Consider the following 16178-nt stretch of genomic DNA (forward strand, 5'->3'; position numbering starts at 1 on the left):
TGGTACAGTGCAAATGGTACATTGCAGGGGGTACCGACAAGATGGCGAGGCCAATTTCAAGAAGTGCTCATCCATCCGTTTGGGCCCAAGATTTACGTCTCAGATAAAGTTGAGATACTACTTGAAAGCATCATGACATGAAAGAAAGGAGTATGAGTATCTTGAGTGATGTCCTCAACGATGTAGACTGCCAAGAACAAGCAGTGGGCAAGCAACAGCATCAACAGCAACCAAGCAAAAGAACATTGGTGGTTGACGTTGAGTAAGATGAGAAGAAAACATTGGGCATTGTTGAGGATAGTAAACGTTACAGCATCATTGTGTGCCTAGCAGATGCAAGCGGTCTCTCATACTTCAAATGAAATCTCTCAGTGCCGTTTTACACAGAACTGTTGCATTTCTCACTGCACCTGCGTGGTACCGAAATATGTTTACGCCCAACTTGATGAAGGACATGTACAATTGATTAGACTTTTATGCCCGACAGTGAAACAAATGCATGCATCATTAACGCCGGACAGTCTAGGCCACCATTGGGGACGTCATGATGCATTTGGCACTGAGGATTGCAATAAAAGGAGATGATGAGCTCCCATATTGATGTGTACTGGTATGCTGTCAACATCAAGTCCTTCATTGTCGACAAAAACAGTGTGATGGTGTCAGAGTTGCACATGAGCATACGCAACAGGCGGTGTCAGATCACGCTGTGGTTGGCAGCTAGCGTTATTTGCCACCTTTGAAAGCAACCCGGATATATAGGCGAAAGAAACAGATCATCTTCACAAAGGCAAACCCAGGGTTAGCTTACAATACCACCCCCCGTTTCAAGTCGTGTGCCAAAAGGATGAAACATTCTCTTCCTTTCCGACGGGTCTCGGAGATGATGAAAAACTTATGGGGAATGGCTTTCACCTATCCTACAACAACACAAATGTCATCTGTTCAACAGCTTGCGTCTTTCTGACAAGAAGACATATTGCTTTGCCATCAAGAGGTACAGTTAAACCTGCTTATAACGAAACTCCATATAACGAATTCCTGGATATAACAAAGCTTTTCTATTCCCTGCCGTTACTCCATAGAAGCATATGTATTTGAGACCTCTATGTAACGAAGTGACAGCGGGAGAGCCCTTCGAAATAACGAATTTTCCCCGCCGACAACCTAAAGATTTCGCCCCAAATTTTGTCATTTTTGCGCGAGCAGCAACCGGAAGCACCTTCTCCGCCGCTATGGAATGCGAAGCGAGCGCACGTGTGCGTGCGTGCGAGTGTGTGCGAGGCGGGCCTACATCCCTCGACCCGGCGATCTTGCCGCCGCGGGCGTGACCTTTCCCCCTCACTTCATTCAAACCTGATCCTGCCGCTTGCTGCAGCTGGCCTAGCCCGCTAAGTCGGCACTCTCCTTTTCCAGTTGATGTTGCCGACGCATTGGCAGATGCTGTGACAAATCAAACTCGATGAGCGCGGACACGCACTGTCAAACGCTGGCGGCGTGTGGATGCGCCGCTGCAGAAGCGAGCGAAGTGACCTTCATGCTTTTGTCTATTGCTTCATCGCAAACTGAGCGCCGAGAACACACAGCACGCACAAAGATATGAGCCGCCAATGCACCTATACTGAGTCGACTCTGGCCCCAATGCAGATCGCTTTCAAGATAGGCCCGCGCGACCGCACGCCGCCGCGCAGTACGCACTTGATGCCAGAGCACAGTGCAATGCCGCCCGCTATCCCTCACTCTCTCGCCGGGGCCTCGAGCGCAAAAGAAGAAGGCGCGCGCGAGATTTAGATGCAGTCGTCGGCTCCCCTCGCACGTTTTCACTTGCACATACGGCGCGCAGCAACTGCGTTATCGTTCTTGGACTTTACATGGAACATCTATGAGCCAAAACCAATTTTTGGGCCACAAGACGTCATAGACACCATCTTTAGATAGCAAATACAGATCTCAAGGCCCATACTTTTGCAGGCGGAAACCGAAAATACATCATAGCTGTCGCCCCCGGCACTTTGGGCGGCCAATGCCATCGTCAAGCCACCAAGCCAAGTGACATGAAAAGTCAAAATGGCCGCTCGGGCCAGCGCGGGTTGGCAGTTCGCAACGTATAATGCAGGAACGGTCCCACAGTTGCGACGCAAGAGCGGGGTTACCAATGCATTGGGTTCTATGGGAGCTGTGCCGGGACCGGCCGTAAACGACATAACAGCCGGGTTCTACTGTAACACTATACGACGCTACGACTCCATCGTGATGCTCGCTCTTCGTTTCCGATGCCTCACGCTTGTGCAAAACGACACGCGTCCACGCATCCAGTACCTGGTGTGACATTCCAAGGATGAGTGCTTCGACGAAAACGGAAAATGGGTGTGCGTTAGAATCAAGTAAATACGGTAAACGTTTCTTTTTTGGCTTTTCGTGCCGAACCTGCATATAACGAAATCCTCTTTATAACGAAGTTTTTCGGGAATTTGTCAATTTGGTTATGTCCAGGTTTAACTGTACATGGAAAGCCAGAAACGACACAACAAAACGCCTAGGCAAAAGTTACAAGAATGAAGGTCACTGACTGTGGCGGTACAGTAAAATCTCAGTGATACAAATCTCGCGAGTTCGCATCAAATATTTCTATCATCCGAAATTCATATCATCGAAACATACACAAAATCAAGAAAAAATGAATTTATTTTTACCAGAAAATATTTCTAGTAAAACCTCGTTACAAGAGACACTCAAGGGACCTGGGAAACATGTCTCTTGTAATAAAAAATTCTAAAAACACTGAGGAGTTGGACTATACCACTTTATTATATATCAGCACCAAAGTGTGTTTAAACAAATCTGTAATGCTAACAGAGCTGTGTCATGGAAACATGGCGATGGCTCCGGAGTCCGACTACTGGCATACAAAGAGACCAGCACCGCAGACGCTGTGACAGAAATCTAACTCAATCATACTCTGTCCCAGATTCAGTGTGGGAGCACGACAGTGATTATAGAAGCATAATGACAGAAAATTCAGTGCAATTTGTAGTCGCAGCCATGCGAGGAATGACAGCGGGCTGCGGAACGGAACAAAATCGAGCCAATGGAATGAAAATTGCAGCGCATACCAGTTAGTACGACGTTGGCCGCGTTACATGTCCGTGTCTGAGTTGTGTCTCTTATAAATAGTGATGAATTTACTCAAGGGACCTAAAAAAGTTGTCCTTAGTAACCGAGTGTCTCTTGTAACCATGTTTCTTGTGTGCGATGTTGTTAACATGGTGAACATAGAAAAACCAACCAAACCATTCTGAAATGTCTCTTAAAACTGAGTGTCTCTTGTAACGAAATTTTACTGCAGTGGAGCCCCGTTGATACCGTCCTCGCTACTGCCTTTTCCCAGCTGCAGCGTCGCGTTTTCGCAGTCCCCACCTAAATCCCATTGACTTCCATGTATTAAGTTGCCCATGATACTTCGCCAATCTGTAATGTTCCTGCATCTTACGTTGCGTTTGAATGTGGTGGTCACAAAAATTTAGTGATGCAGCCAGCTTGTACGTTCCAACAAGCGGCCGGCACGTTGCAGATACGGCGCAGCCGCGCGGGCCTCATCGTCAATACGATCTGCAATGTTGACGAAGTGCGCCTAGTGCAGGTAGCACTGTGTGCGAAGTGCAGGTTATATACAAATTTGTGTGCACTGTGCTTTCGATATTTAGTTCGCGTTGAAGTGAGAGACAGCGCAAAGGTCAATTCGCTCGCTGCTGCTTTCTGTGCTTCCTTGTTTCGATAGCGAGTGTCCGCAGTATTTCAGCGAAATGTGTTCATGTTTACCTGTGCGCACGTGACATCGTGCTTGTTAATTTAGTTAGTAAACGAATGTTTACAAGTTTATATGGCCGGTACAACTACTATCCTTACTTAGTACAGCTGTCTACAAATTTGCTATCGCAATCATTGCTTCAGCGGTCAGGCAGACCTGCGAGTGTTTTTTTTTTCGCGGTCCCTTGAAAAACGGTATCAGCGGGGTTCTACTAACTGCATATGTTTTCTTCTTGCCCAAATTGTCAACGATCGCCTTCTGCAAGGCGTAAAAGTGCACACGAGATCTCACGGCTGTTTTTGCACGCCACTGAACGTCTCAGCACGTCGAGTGCAGGGAGCGTTTTGGCCGTCGTGGCTGCAGCAGCGGTACTCATCGGCGTCAGTTCGAATTAACGAGATTCGACTGTATTTTATTCCTGCAATGGGTTAATGTTGACCTATGAAAACACAAAAACGTCTAGGTATCGACTTCATGAAAGACGTCTTCGGTGTGCATCTTGCCAACTGGATGGATAGTTAGCGAGATGTTCCTATATTGAGCACTAGTGGTAGTGCAATTGACCATGTGTTCACCAAAGGGATCGAGACAAACGTTTATCATTTCGTCTTTATATTTCTCGACACACGCTGATTCTCATCATTGTGCTAAGTCAACGACAACACCAAAAACAAGGACAGATTTGAAAAGAGGCAAAGCACGAGTTCTTTTGGTGCATCATTTTTGCTGTGACACAATTCCCATGCAACTGCATGAAATAATGGTAGTTGAACTCACACTGACATTTGTGTCAATTCATAATTTTAAGAACCGTGCCTCGTGAGTGGTGGTAATGATGTGCAGTGCAAAATACCACGTATGAGCAATTTATCTAATAGGTATAATACCGTATTTATTCGAATATAAGGCGAGGTCTAAGAATCTTTAGCCTCGAAGTCACCCCCCTCCTTATATGCGAATTTATCCTGTAGTGTGGCTACACGGCAGCACACGCCTTGGTGCCGTGAAGCCACTCCTAAAGGCAAAATTTGTATATAACCTGCACTTCGCTTCTTGAAGTTCCCTTCTCCCCACTGTCTTATTTCGTCGGCTACTCTACCGGGTGTGCGAGGTATTTGAGAACACAACTGGCTTCAGGCAGAGAAGAATATCTCCAGCAAAAATAGACATATTTTCACCAAACTTTGGTAAATACTTCTCTTGCGGTTTATTTCCACAATTACTCAATGAATCCGCCATCCGCAGCAATAACCAATTAAATTCGGCTTCGGAAACGGCTGCATGCACGGATCAAGTGGTCTTTAGAGATGTTGGCCATTGAGTCAGCAATGGTGGCCTTCAGCGAGTCTTTCTTATTATGTGGCTGTTTGTTGGCCTCTCTCTCAACGATGCCCCAGACATAGTAGTCGAGTGGATTTAAATCTAAATGAACTAGGAGGCCACAAGTTGGGAGTCACATGGTTGTAGAAGTTGTCAGCCAGCCAGCCAACACCACCTGGGTGAGGCAGGTGGTGTGGGCAGGAGCCAAATCTTGCTGAAAGACTTAAGGTGTTCCTTTCAAAACAGTCTCTATCCAGGGCTTTACAACGGTGGCAAGCACCTCCACGTACGCGGCAGCATTAATGCGGAGTCCTGCAAAAAAGTGTGGCAGCATGACGTCACCCTCATTGCTGACGACAGCTAACACCATCACAGATGACGGAAATTTTGTGTGCATCACTGTAGGCACCTCATCAGCGGTTGCGCAAAGCCACCTGTTGTTACGGCGGTTAACTTTTTGGTCTTGGTCAAAATTCTTTTCGTCTGAAAAAAAAACAGCATTCCAGGCTCCTCAGGACTCTTCAGCTTGCTGAGCAAGCGCTTGGACCGGAGCAGACGAATCTCCCAAGTTTTATTGGACAGGAATTGCCCCCTCCTCATGACATAGGAATGGTACCTAAAGTCCTCGTGCACGGCGAGCCTGACAGTCAATTGTGCGACTTGGAGCTCTTTTGCAAGGGCCCGCATTGACTTGCCTTGGTCGTCGCTCACGATGACTTGCAGCCGTCGGAGAAAATCGGGGGTTCTGACGACTGCTGACTGTGCTTTTTATTTTTCGCCACAGATGCCACGTCACCGCCAAAACACATCAGTTCTGTCCGCACCTTGTAAACGAAAGATTTCGCTACGTTTAGAAAGGTGGCAATTTTCAAGTCGCTGTGGCGTGCGGCCAGGGCAACGAGGACTGCATAGCGTTTCATTTCCTGCGTCAACCTGCATGCTTCCATCTTTGAACAAACTGCGTAGTATGAATGATAAGGAGTCAACCAACAAGAAGCCGCACGCCTAGATAGATATGAGCCTGCTGGTGTCTATGGCCATAAGGAATGGTGTTCTCACACACCTCGTGCACCCGGTATATCGCCTTATATTGGTGTGCATACTCAAGTTTTTTTCTTAGGTCTCCCCAATTGCGTCCTCGCCTTATAATCATGACCGCCTTCGAATAAATCCGGTATGCACTTGTGTTCATAGAAATGGACAGTACACATGTCGAAACCTTTGTGTCATTGCACTGCACTTGTATAGACATTGCATTAGATTTGCTTTCTCTTGCATAAACATTCCTGTTCCTTGAAGAAAACTTAAGTTTACAGTACGGCACATGTTTCTTTTGTGACCATTGCAATTGCATGTAAAGAAATGTTGTAGACGCTGGCAATCTGACCGGTCTGCTGCTTGCCTGCACCAAATGTGCAATGTGCACGATCAAACCTAAGCTTCTTTAAAGGGTCAGGAAGTGGAACACACCCCTGGTGGACCGTTGCTGAGCAACCGCTGTGTCTGTGCAGGAGGCGGAGCGTGTCCAGGAGGAAGTCCGTCGGCTGGTGCAGCTACTCAAGGAGAAGGAGCTGCGCATCCACTCACTCGAGCGGAGGGTGCTTGCCATGGCCAAGGTGCGTGCGCTGTGACAGGCGACTTTGCGCACTCCATGATGGCACCAAGTATTCTATGCTGCTGCTTTGTCATTACAGTCTATTCCGCTTACAATGATATCAAGAACAAAAAAATCTGATCATTATAACCAATCAACACTATTATATCTGAACTGTCGTAAAAAAAAAAAAGCTGCCGAACATACCCTTAACTCTGAAACCAAATTTGCCACCCGGGCTAAAAAATAGACGTTGCAGAAAGAAGGCTGTGAAAAATGAAACTTTTAACGACGGACGAGATTTCGGATGCCTTACAGCGTGTCATTCGATAATTTGGACTCCCCCTGCTAATCTGGCCTCTCAGTCCAGCAGCCATAGTAGTATTTTGTAGGGGTGTACGAGTACTGTAAAACCCCGTTAATTCAGATTTGACGGGACTGCAGAAAATGGCTGAATTAGCCGAATGTCTCAATAACGTGGTTTCGGCAATAACTCAAAAAATGCCTAAAGGATCAACATACCTTTACTTCATAAAATAACTGTTTATTGGTGCTTGTTGCGCGCGAGAAATATGCGCGGTAAGCACAGTTTTTCGGAGTTCTTGTAGATGGTGCAGTCCGCGCAGGCTGTTGGGAGAAACGACACAGATGTCCTCCAAAACTTTAAAGGCCCAACCGCATGCACGCTATATTCGAGCGACAGCGACAAGCAACGCGACAGGCACACCCTGTCATGTCGCGGCGTGGAGCAACCACATGAACGCGACATCGCGAAAAGGAGTAGCGACGGATTTACATTGTTGTGTGAATAAATGTTATTGTGCGTGTGTAAAGAAATTTCAAATTTATCAAAAGGTCAACGTTTATCTAGATCTAGCTAGAATTGCTATTATCCCCAGTGGATATCCGTCCCATGCCAGCAGCGTAAAATGCCGTGGCGCCATCTGGTGAGTAAAACTTAAAACACTTTGTCCACTCTCGGGGGTGTCTCAGGCCTAACACCGTCAAAACAAACAACCGATTTCAATAATAACAACAAGACAGTGCCGATAATTTGTCTTCAGCTAGCGATGAGTCGAAGCGATGACTGATTATACTACAGTATAGACCATTTATAACGTAACCGCTTATAGTGCAGGACCGGATATAGTACGGTCCTTTTCAGACTCCCGTTCATTGTCCCATAGCACTCCACGTATACGCATACCGCTTACAGTGCAGGCGTGTGAGACGAAATACCGGTTATAATGCGGCTTCCGTGGGAAAATCTCGCCGACAAGGGTGGCAGCGAGCACGCTTCTTAACAAGATGCGCCCTGCCGGCCGGCGTATGCATTATTCAATGCAATCAAACTCTCGTTAATTCGGACTTATTTGGCCACACATCGGTTAATCTGGACTACTTTCGGAACTCGGTGAGTGAGGAGCGCCGCAAATGTGCGACGTAAAAGAGCAAGAACGGCGCTAGCGTCCAACCTAAACGAAGCGGCGGAGTCCGCATCGCCACAGCCATCAGTTGAAATCGTATGTGAATGACAGCAATGCCGGAACGCTTCGAGCCTATTTGTCTTTAAAGCTGGAATTCTTGCGTTTACCGCCGCGTATAACACCGCGTTGGCCGCGGGCTTTCGTCACTGCGTAGTTGTCATCCACGATCGTGTCGATAGCCGCCGCGGTTTTCTCCGCAGCGGTTGCAGCGAACAGTAGTTTCGTTTTTACTCGGTACGCGCGTCAGCCGCGTGCCTAGCAAACTGCTTAGTCGCAATCGATGATCGCATAGATAGCGACCGCGGTTTTTACTGCAGTTGTTGCCGTGAATGGTAGTTAATTCGTCCAGACTCTGGGTGTGTGTCGGGCGCGTGCCTTCAGCACCGCAAAGTCGCCGTTCGTAATCGTGCCGATAGCGGTCACGGTTTTTTTCCGCGGCGGTTGCGGCAAACAGTTGTTTCGTTTTGACTCTGAGCAAAGCTGTCGAGCGTGAAGAGCACCGGCTACATCGCGATTACGTTTTCGCCAGCTCAAAACGTAATCGCGATGTGCGCGCGATAGTACAAAGCGTGTCTACATGTTTGGTCTACATGTTTTGCATACGTGCAGTGCTTGAAAATCGTTCTTTTGGTTATAGTGCAGTACCGCTTATAGTGCAGATATTCGCGACTCCGGCGACTTACGTTATAAGCGGTCTACATTGTACTTATTTTTTGCTATCACAGCAGAGAGCAAGTTGCAAGAGTGAATTCAGATCGAAGCGGGCAGACTGATTGCGGCCATGTTGTTGCGCAATCGCTGTCGCCAGCGGATGTCATCGCGCTGACTTCCGGGCGACAAGCAATATTTTCTGGCTGGCCAGAAACCGGCGACGCGACCTGCGACAGTGACGGATCGCCCTCCACGACGGCAAAACCTGCCACTCGTCGCCGTCGCTTGTCACTGTCGCTCGAAAATTGCGTGCATGTGGTAGTGCCTTAAGGGCAACATCGGCCTCTTTAGCAGTGCGGTGCGGAACTTCACATGCATCCGTGACGGGCGAATTTTCGCTATCAGAGTCGGGGTCTTCGTCGCCAAGTGCATCCGGTATTTCGTCGTCGTTGAGGCGACCGGCAACGTCACTGTCAATGTGGATGTATTCGTCCAGCGGGACGTTCGGAGGCAGGAGTCAGTCGAAGTGACTGTCATCTTGCTCGGCATTTTCGTTAACATTCACATCCCCGGCTTCTAAAGAATCAGTGTCATGGACAGAACCGCCGTGTCGAAAGCAGTTACCAATAACTGCGAGCGGCGTGTTGCTCCTCACAGGTGCCACCATGTGTGCACTGCACTGAGCAGAGTTATTTTTCTTTGCTTCCATACAGAGCAACATGCGCTAAAGCACTTGTCTTCTGTATGAGCTTTTCTCATACTGAATGCAGTTAAACCTGGATATAACGAAATTGACAAATTCCCGAAAAACTTCGTTATAAAGAGGATTTCGTTATATGCAGGTTCGGCACGAAAATTCGAAAAAGAAACGCCTACCTGTATTTACTCGTTTCTTGCTGCTTACCGATGGCGTCGTAGCGTCGTATAAGGCCCGTTCATAGTCCGACGTTATTGCCGCTATGAACGGCTGTCTGCGATCGTCGGCGAAGCGACGTGGGCGCCTTTATTTCTTCGCGCGAAATGGCATTGTGGGTCGGCGCAGTCGGCGCGACCAACGCGCGAATGGGTCAGGAGTCGGGGCGCGCAGGAAGCCGCCGGTTACGTTGGCTTCGCTGGTGCTCACGTAGCGTGCACGTACTTGCGTTATGTCGGACCATAAACTGTCTTAATATAGTGTCAGGTTAGTGCAATGAAGCACAGAGACTTGCGCAGTAACCAAAGAGTGGCGCTCGGAGAGTGCCGGCTTGGCGGGCTAGGCCAGCTGCAGCAAGCGGCGGGGTAGGGAGGGGGAAAGGTCACGCCCGCGGCGGCAAGATCGCCGGGTCGAGGAATGCAGGCCCGCCTCGCGCACGCTTGCACGCACGCACGCGTGCGCTTGCTCTCGCCTCGCAGTCGCCGTGAATTCGAGCGCGCCAATCGCGATGCCGTCGCTTCGCATTCCGTCACGGCGGAGACGGTGCTTCCGGTTGCTGATCGCGCAAAAATGACAAAATTTGGGGCGAAATCTCTAGGTTGTCAGCGGGGAAAATTCGTTATTTCGAGGGGGTCTCCTGCTGCCACTTCGTTACGTAGAGGTCTCAAATACATTTGCTTCTATAGAGTAACAGCGGGGAATAGAAAAACTTCATTATATCCAGAAATTTGTTATATGGAGGTTCGTTACAAGCAGGTTTAACTGTAATTCCTTGATCCAGAGGCTGCAGGGAAGCCGTTGTGTTAGGAAGCAAAAAAAAGCAGCTCTATATTTGTCAGCCCCAACACATTATTGTGCGCACTGCAATTATCTAAAACAGTTAGTGCTTTGCGCGATTTTGCAGAAAATCGGCGTTCCATTTCGCGCAGCCAAGTCTCGAATATCACTGAAGTCATCCACGCCTTTCAATTGGAGCGATAGTCTACCGGAAGCTTCTTGATGCTTTTGAAGCATCTCGACTTTTCTGCTTTGCCGATTATCAGCAGCATTAGCCGCTCCGTGCCAGTCATGTTGGCAGCCAGCAAAACAGTTATCCTGTCTGCTTCGTTTACTGCCAATGCAAGCATCCCCCTTAACCCTTTGAGGGTCCAATTTTTTTGCCAAATGCAACCCCCCAGGGTCGATTTTTTTATAGCTGATTTAAATTATTCGAAAGAACCTATTTCTAAAAAATATGGTCGTAATTTTTTTAGTGACAGTAAAGGGAGGAAAAAATTGCTTGTGTTGTAACATACACAATGTTTATTCATGAATAAGAAGATAAACGCACTGAAAAATGGTTGTGTGCACGTCCGGAAACCGAAACAAGTGAGAAGCTTTCGTCTTATCAGCAACAAGGTGCGATAGAGCTTTTGTGGTCTCCAAAAAATAGAAACGCAAAAACGTCAGCATCGTTTGTGTATATACGCGCCTGCCTGGGAACCGGTGTAATTGCGCCGCGGTGGGCGATAAACAATCGAGTAACAAGCGGACACCCTTTGAGATTTTTGAAACCAGATAGCCATCAGTTTAGTGCGTGCAACAAGCGGGATCCGCCGCAGGAGAAAACTGTAACTTGCCGCTGGTGCCGCGTGTGCACCCAGATGCGCAAGTGATAGCTGACGCGCCGTTGCCATAAACAAGAAAAAAAGAGAGGCATTGGCGCAAGTAAAAAATTCCACTTGTTCCTGTCGAGTGGCAGCATATAACAAACGAAAGAAATAATCGAAAGAATCGCATCACCTGCCGCCGCCGCCACGCGGGCACCCGGTTGTGCAAGCGATAGCCGACGCGCCGTTCCCATAAAAAAAAAAAAAAACGGGAGAGGCATTGGCACAAGAAAAAAATTCCGCGTGTTTCTGTCGAGTGGTAGCACTTGCCAAGCGAAAGAAATGATCGAAAGAGGCGCGCTTTTTAAATGTACAAGCGATAATGTACATGTGACCATTTTGAAAGTGTTCGTGGAGGACGTTCATGTATGCCATTGACCCTGAAAGGGTTAAATGTGATTGTGTCATTTGGCAGGGCTTTATAGAAGAGGGCCATCTCATCTGCGTTAAAAATGTCGCGGGCATGATAATCGGCTAGGCGTGCAGGTAATCCGGCCCTCCAATCTTCCACAACGCTCTCATTCACAGCCCCCTTCTTGCCGCACCCGCTTCGGAAGACCGGACCGTGCCTTTTCTTGAATCGGTTGATCCAGCCTTCCGATGCCTTAAAGTCTTCGATGCGGAGCCTCAGCACGTACTTCTCAGCCTGCGCACAGATGAGGGGGCCACTCAAAGGCAGCTGTGCATCACATGAATCGGCAATGCATGTTAACAATGCTTTTTCAAGTTTCGGGTGCGCTGCTGTTTTTGGTCTTTTCCTGTTGTTAGCGAACTTGTCACTGTCATACGACTGAAGAATTTGCGCTTCATTCTTCACGTACGTGCTGAGTGTGCTTCTCTTCACGTGTAATTTATTCATTATGACCTGCCAAGGCACCCCTGTCTTCATGGCTTTCAATATTTCTACCTTCACTGCGAAATCCTTTTCCTCGTACTTCGCCCGCTTCGGTGGGGCACGAGCACATGGTGGTGCGGCTCGGAAATGGCGGACAGCAATACAAAGATGGGCGAAAAAAAAGTATGTATAGATTAGGGTTTGCTAGCATAGACTGCCGTGTCGATAACCATAGTGATACAGAGGTAGTGCCCAGCGCCAAAAGCGATTGCAAAGCCAGAAGTACGTGAAAGCCGCCATGTTTTTTGACACGCACCGCAGGTTTGTCTACTATAGTTATAAAATAAACATGGCAGCCTTGACGTGTTTCCGGCCTTTCGGCACTTCCAGCACATGCAAGCACGGCCTTTGAGATCGGCGCACACTACTCGGAGACGCCATCGCTGGCAGTGCGATTTGACCCCCTAGTGCCACCTGATCTTATATGCCTCGCGTGCCTCTGAGCTCTGCGAGCTGTCCGAATTAACCGAAGTACGACCAAATACATCCGAATTAACGGGAGTTTCGTGCCATAGGGTTATGTACATGTTTGACGGGACCAGACGGCACGTCCGAATTAATGGGGGTTGACCGATTTAATGAGGTTTTACCATACTTGAATATCACCGAATTGAATTGAATATTGAGCGTTCAAATAGTTACATTCGTAAATGAAGCATAGACCGCTTATGACGTAAGCTCCTGGAGACGCATTTCAGCACTCTAAGCGGTACCACACTTTAACCAAATAAATGCTGAACATCCATAGAACATACAACATCCACCAAATAGCCCAACTTGCCACTCTGCTATACCCAAAGCAACATTTTCAAAGGCTGTGCATGTGCAAGACGTGAACCAAGCAACCGGGCGTGTCCAGGAATTGACGCATACGACGAGACATTATGCCCACACTTTCATTGGCGAGGTGGTTCTTTCTGCTTTCCAAGTACCTTAGAGCCACTGCAGAGCATTTTGTTGACTCTACACCAAACGTGATGTTGGCCGCGGACTACGGACGAGGCAGTGCTAGTTAGCTGTCGGTGCTGTCGGGTGGCATGCTGTTGCAGGAAACTCGCCTTTAACTCCTTCCCTACCATGGGGAAAATAGGTGTTCTTTTGTAGGTTACGGTGTATTTTTTTCTGGAGGAACTACTGCATTACCGCAAATGTGTTTGCTACCGCAAATGTGTTTAGCTAAAGTTTGTCGTTTAACTGAAGTTTCTATCTGTGCATAATGGCAAGGAATGTTTAAGTGGACAACTTTCCGAACTGATGAATGAATTTCTAGAACATGGTTTAATCTGACAGCTTCGTGGAGTCAAAGTAGTATGCGCAATATTTGCACTTCGAGATAGCGTGCATCGCATCAGGCGAACGTGAAACGCACTCGTGGCATTGGCTGATTTTTTTGCGGTGCTTTGTAACAAATTGATTTTAACATTCCAGTTCATTTTCCCGGCCTGCCCGATAACACGCAGTCAGCGACTGTGTTTACTTTCCGCACACAAACTGAAAAGCCAAAGAGCAACAATGCGCATGCATTCAGTGCAGACCGTGTGTCGTTAACACCGGTTGTAGCAAAAGACTTCTCTGTCGCCTAGGCAACTCTCCCATGCCTGTTGAGACAGCCCGCTGCCGTTGAAAGCAGTGGGCTGTTTCAACAGGCGCAGGAGTTGCTTGATACACCACCAAACTGGGCGCACGGCAGCGCACCCCACTCCAGTCCAACCATGATGATGTGAGGTGAGCGAACCTTGAACCAACCTTCGAGGTGAGCGAACGGCCGCCAGGCGCAAATTTCGGAAGTCGCAAAGAACGTCGCTCGCTTTCGAGGCAAGGCATACACTATGAACAGCATGGCACAGGGCATGCACCGGTGCGATATCGGATGGCACAACGGAGGCTTTCTCACTTTTGCGCAATCGTCCTTGCAACACCACATGCGTCACACCTATTTCAACAATTTGGGATGACTGTCTATGTCCTTCTACCATGGGAACAACGGCCGCTCAAGCGTCGCTGTTGGTCGTGTCGATATTCACGTGGCCCCAGTCGGCAAAAACGCTGCATCATGAGCCACCGCCATGAGAAGTTGCTACAGGTCAGTTGTTACTACGCCGTTAGCAAGAGATCATGGTTCGGTGACGCTTCGTTTATGCATTCCAGATTGCTGGTAACTGTTCGCAGTGGCATTCTATCTTGGAATCATCACATTTTTTTTCCCTAAAGTGACATGCAGTGTAGACCGGCAACGTAAGTTGCCGGAGTCGCGAATATCCGCACTGTAACCAAAGCAACAATTTTTAAGGCCCGCACATATGCAAAACATGTGCACCGAGCCGCCACGCGTATGCGACAGTCGAAAAATGTGGCTAGAACGTTTGCATTCAATTTAAGGGCCGTTTATAGTCCGATGTAACGCGAGCGCACGCCACGTCACGGCGAAAACAAACCACTCTATAGTCGAGCGCACCGGCGCAGCCAACCTAACCGGCAGCTTCGATGCGCCCCGATGGGCCCGGCGCTGAATTGGCTCCTGAACCACTCGCGCGTTGGTCGCGCCGACTGCACCAACCCACAATGCATTTCGTGCGAGGAAATCGCCCACGCTGCTTCGCTGACGGTCGCAGACAGCCGTTCAAAGCTGCGCGCGGGTTTGGGATCGTTCTGCGCAAGCTCCGACCAGCTCAGGGCGCGCGCGTCGGAGTATAGAGGAGATGGCATTTTGGCTGGCGCAGCACAACCGGCGTAGCGTGGCTGGCCGCGAACGACGCTGGCCCGCGCACCGATAACGTCGGACAATAAACGGGGCTTTACAGTCGAATCTCGTTAATTCTAAATAATTCACGCAGCGGCGCCTTCGACCGGCATTGCTCCGGCACCGCCATAGAGTAAAAGCTTAGGAGAGACCCCTCAATGTCGCGTGCGAACAAAACAAAAAACCCTCTCTCAAATGGCAAGGTCGCCGATTCTGCGTTGCGCCGGAACATGCGTGTACGTGCCGACGTCTCAGCCACGCTACGGTAGCCACGCGTAGAAAATGGCAGTGAACCCTTCTTTCTCCTTTATGTTTCCTCCACTTTCTAGTCACGTGCTGACCTTGCACGCTGCGGCTACGGCGCAGAGGCAAGGAGCGGCACCGTCCCAGGCCGGCCAACGAAACTGTCCAACGCCGGCAAACGCCCGCTTCCCGATAACGGCAGAAAACGAAACTTCGGGGAGCTGGCGCCGAGCTGGCTGGAGCGGCGGCGGGCGCGCACGGTGACAATCGAAAGTGAGGGAGCTACGAGGGAGGGCGAGGGGAGCCACTAAAGCGGCGGAGTTGCAGAGGCAAAATCCACTTTCCTGCCGCCCTCCTCCCTCACATTCCACAGTCTCTGCGTGCGCCCTTCGCCGTGCCGTGCCGCCGGCGCCGCGCGCTCCCAGAAGTTTCGTTTACTGCCGTTATCTTGAAACGAGCGTTGGCCGGCGTTGGCAGTTTCGTAGCCCTCGTTCGCTATGCGCGCGTGATATTTCATGACTCGCACTCAAGATTCTCGTTTCAGCCTCACTGGCTGTTCGTTCGCGCCACGTGCGCTTCTCCTCCACTTCGTCTCCTCGAGCACTCCTTGGGGCGCCCATTTGGGGGGGGAGCGTTTGCCGTCTCCGCTGACTTCCGTACTCCCAGGCAGCCGCACTGTAACCGGTATTTCGTTTCCCGCAACTGCACTATAAGCGATACTTGTATACATGGAGTGCTATGGGAAAATTAACGGGAGTCTGAAAAGACCGCACTATATCCGGTCCTGCACTATGAGCGGTTACGTTATAAGTGGTCTATACTGTAGATAACGTAACTTTACGGCTCTTGTATGGCTGACGCGCAGTCATAACTCCGAG

At 49.1% G+C, this 16178-nt stretch overlaps 1 protein-coding gene across 1 annotated transcript in view; it reads left to right on the forward strand.

Annotated features, from left to right (window-relative positions):
* LOC119465190 (PRKC apoptosis WT1 regulator protein) overlaps positions 1–16178 on the forward strand; it is a 56320-nt gene that overhangs the window by 18242 nt on the left and 21900 nt on the right. The window contains exon 5 of the mRNA XM_037725986.2: positions 6640–6744. Within this exon, the coding sequence (XP_037581914.1) occupies positions 6640–6744 (105 nt within the window). The remainder of the gene's footprint in view (positions 1–6639; positions 6745–16178) is intronic.

Source organism: Dermacentor silvarum, chromosome 9 (assembly GCF_013339745.2).
Source record: "Dermacentor silvarum isolate Dsil-2018 chromosome 9, BIME_Dsil_1.4, whole genome shotgun sequence".
NCBI classification, from domain to species: domain Eukaryota; kingdom Metazoa; phylum Arthropoda; class Arachnida; order Ixodida; family Ixodidae; genus Dermacentor; species Dermacentor silvarum.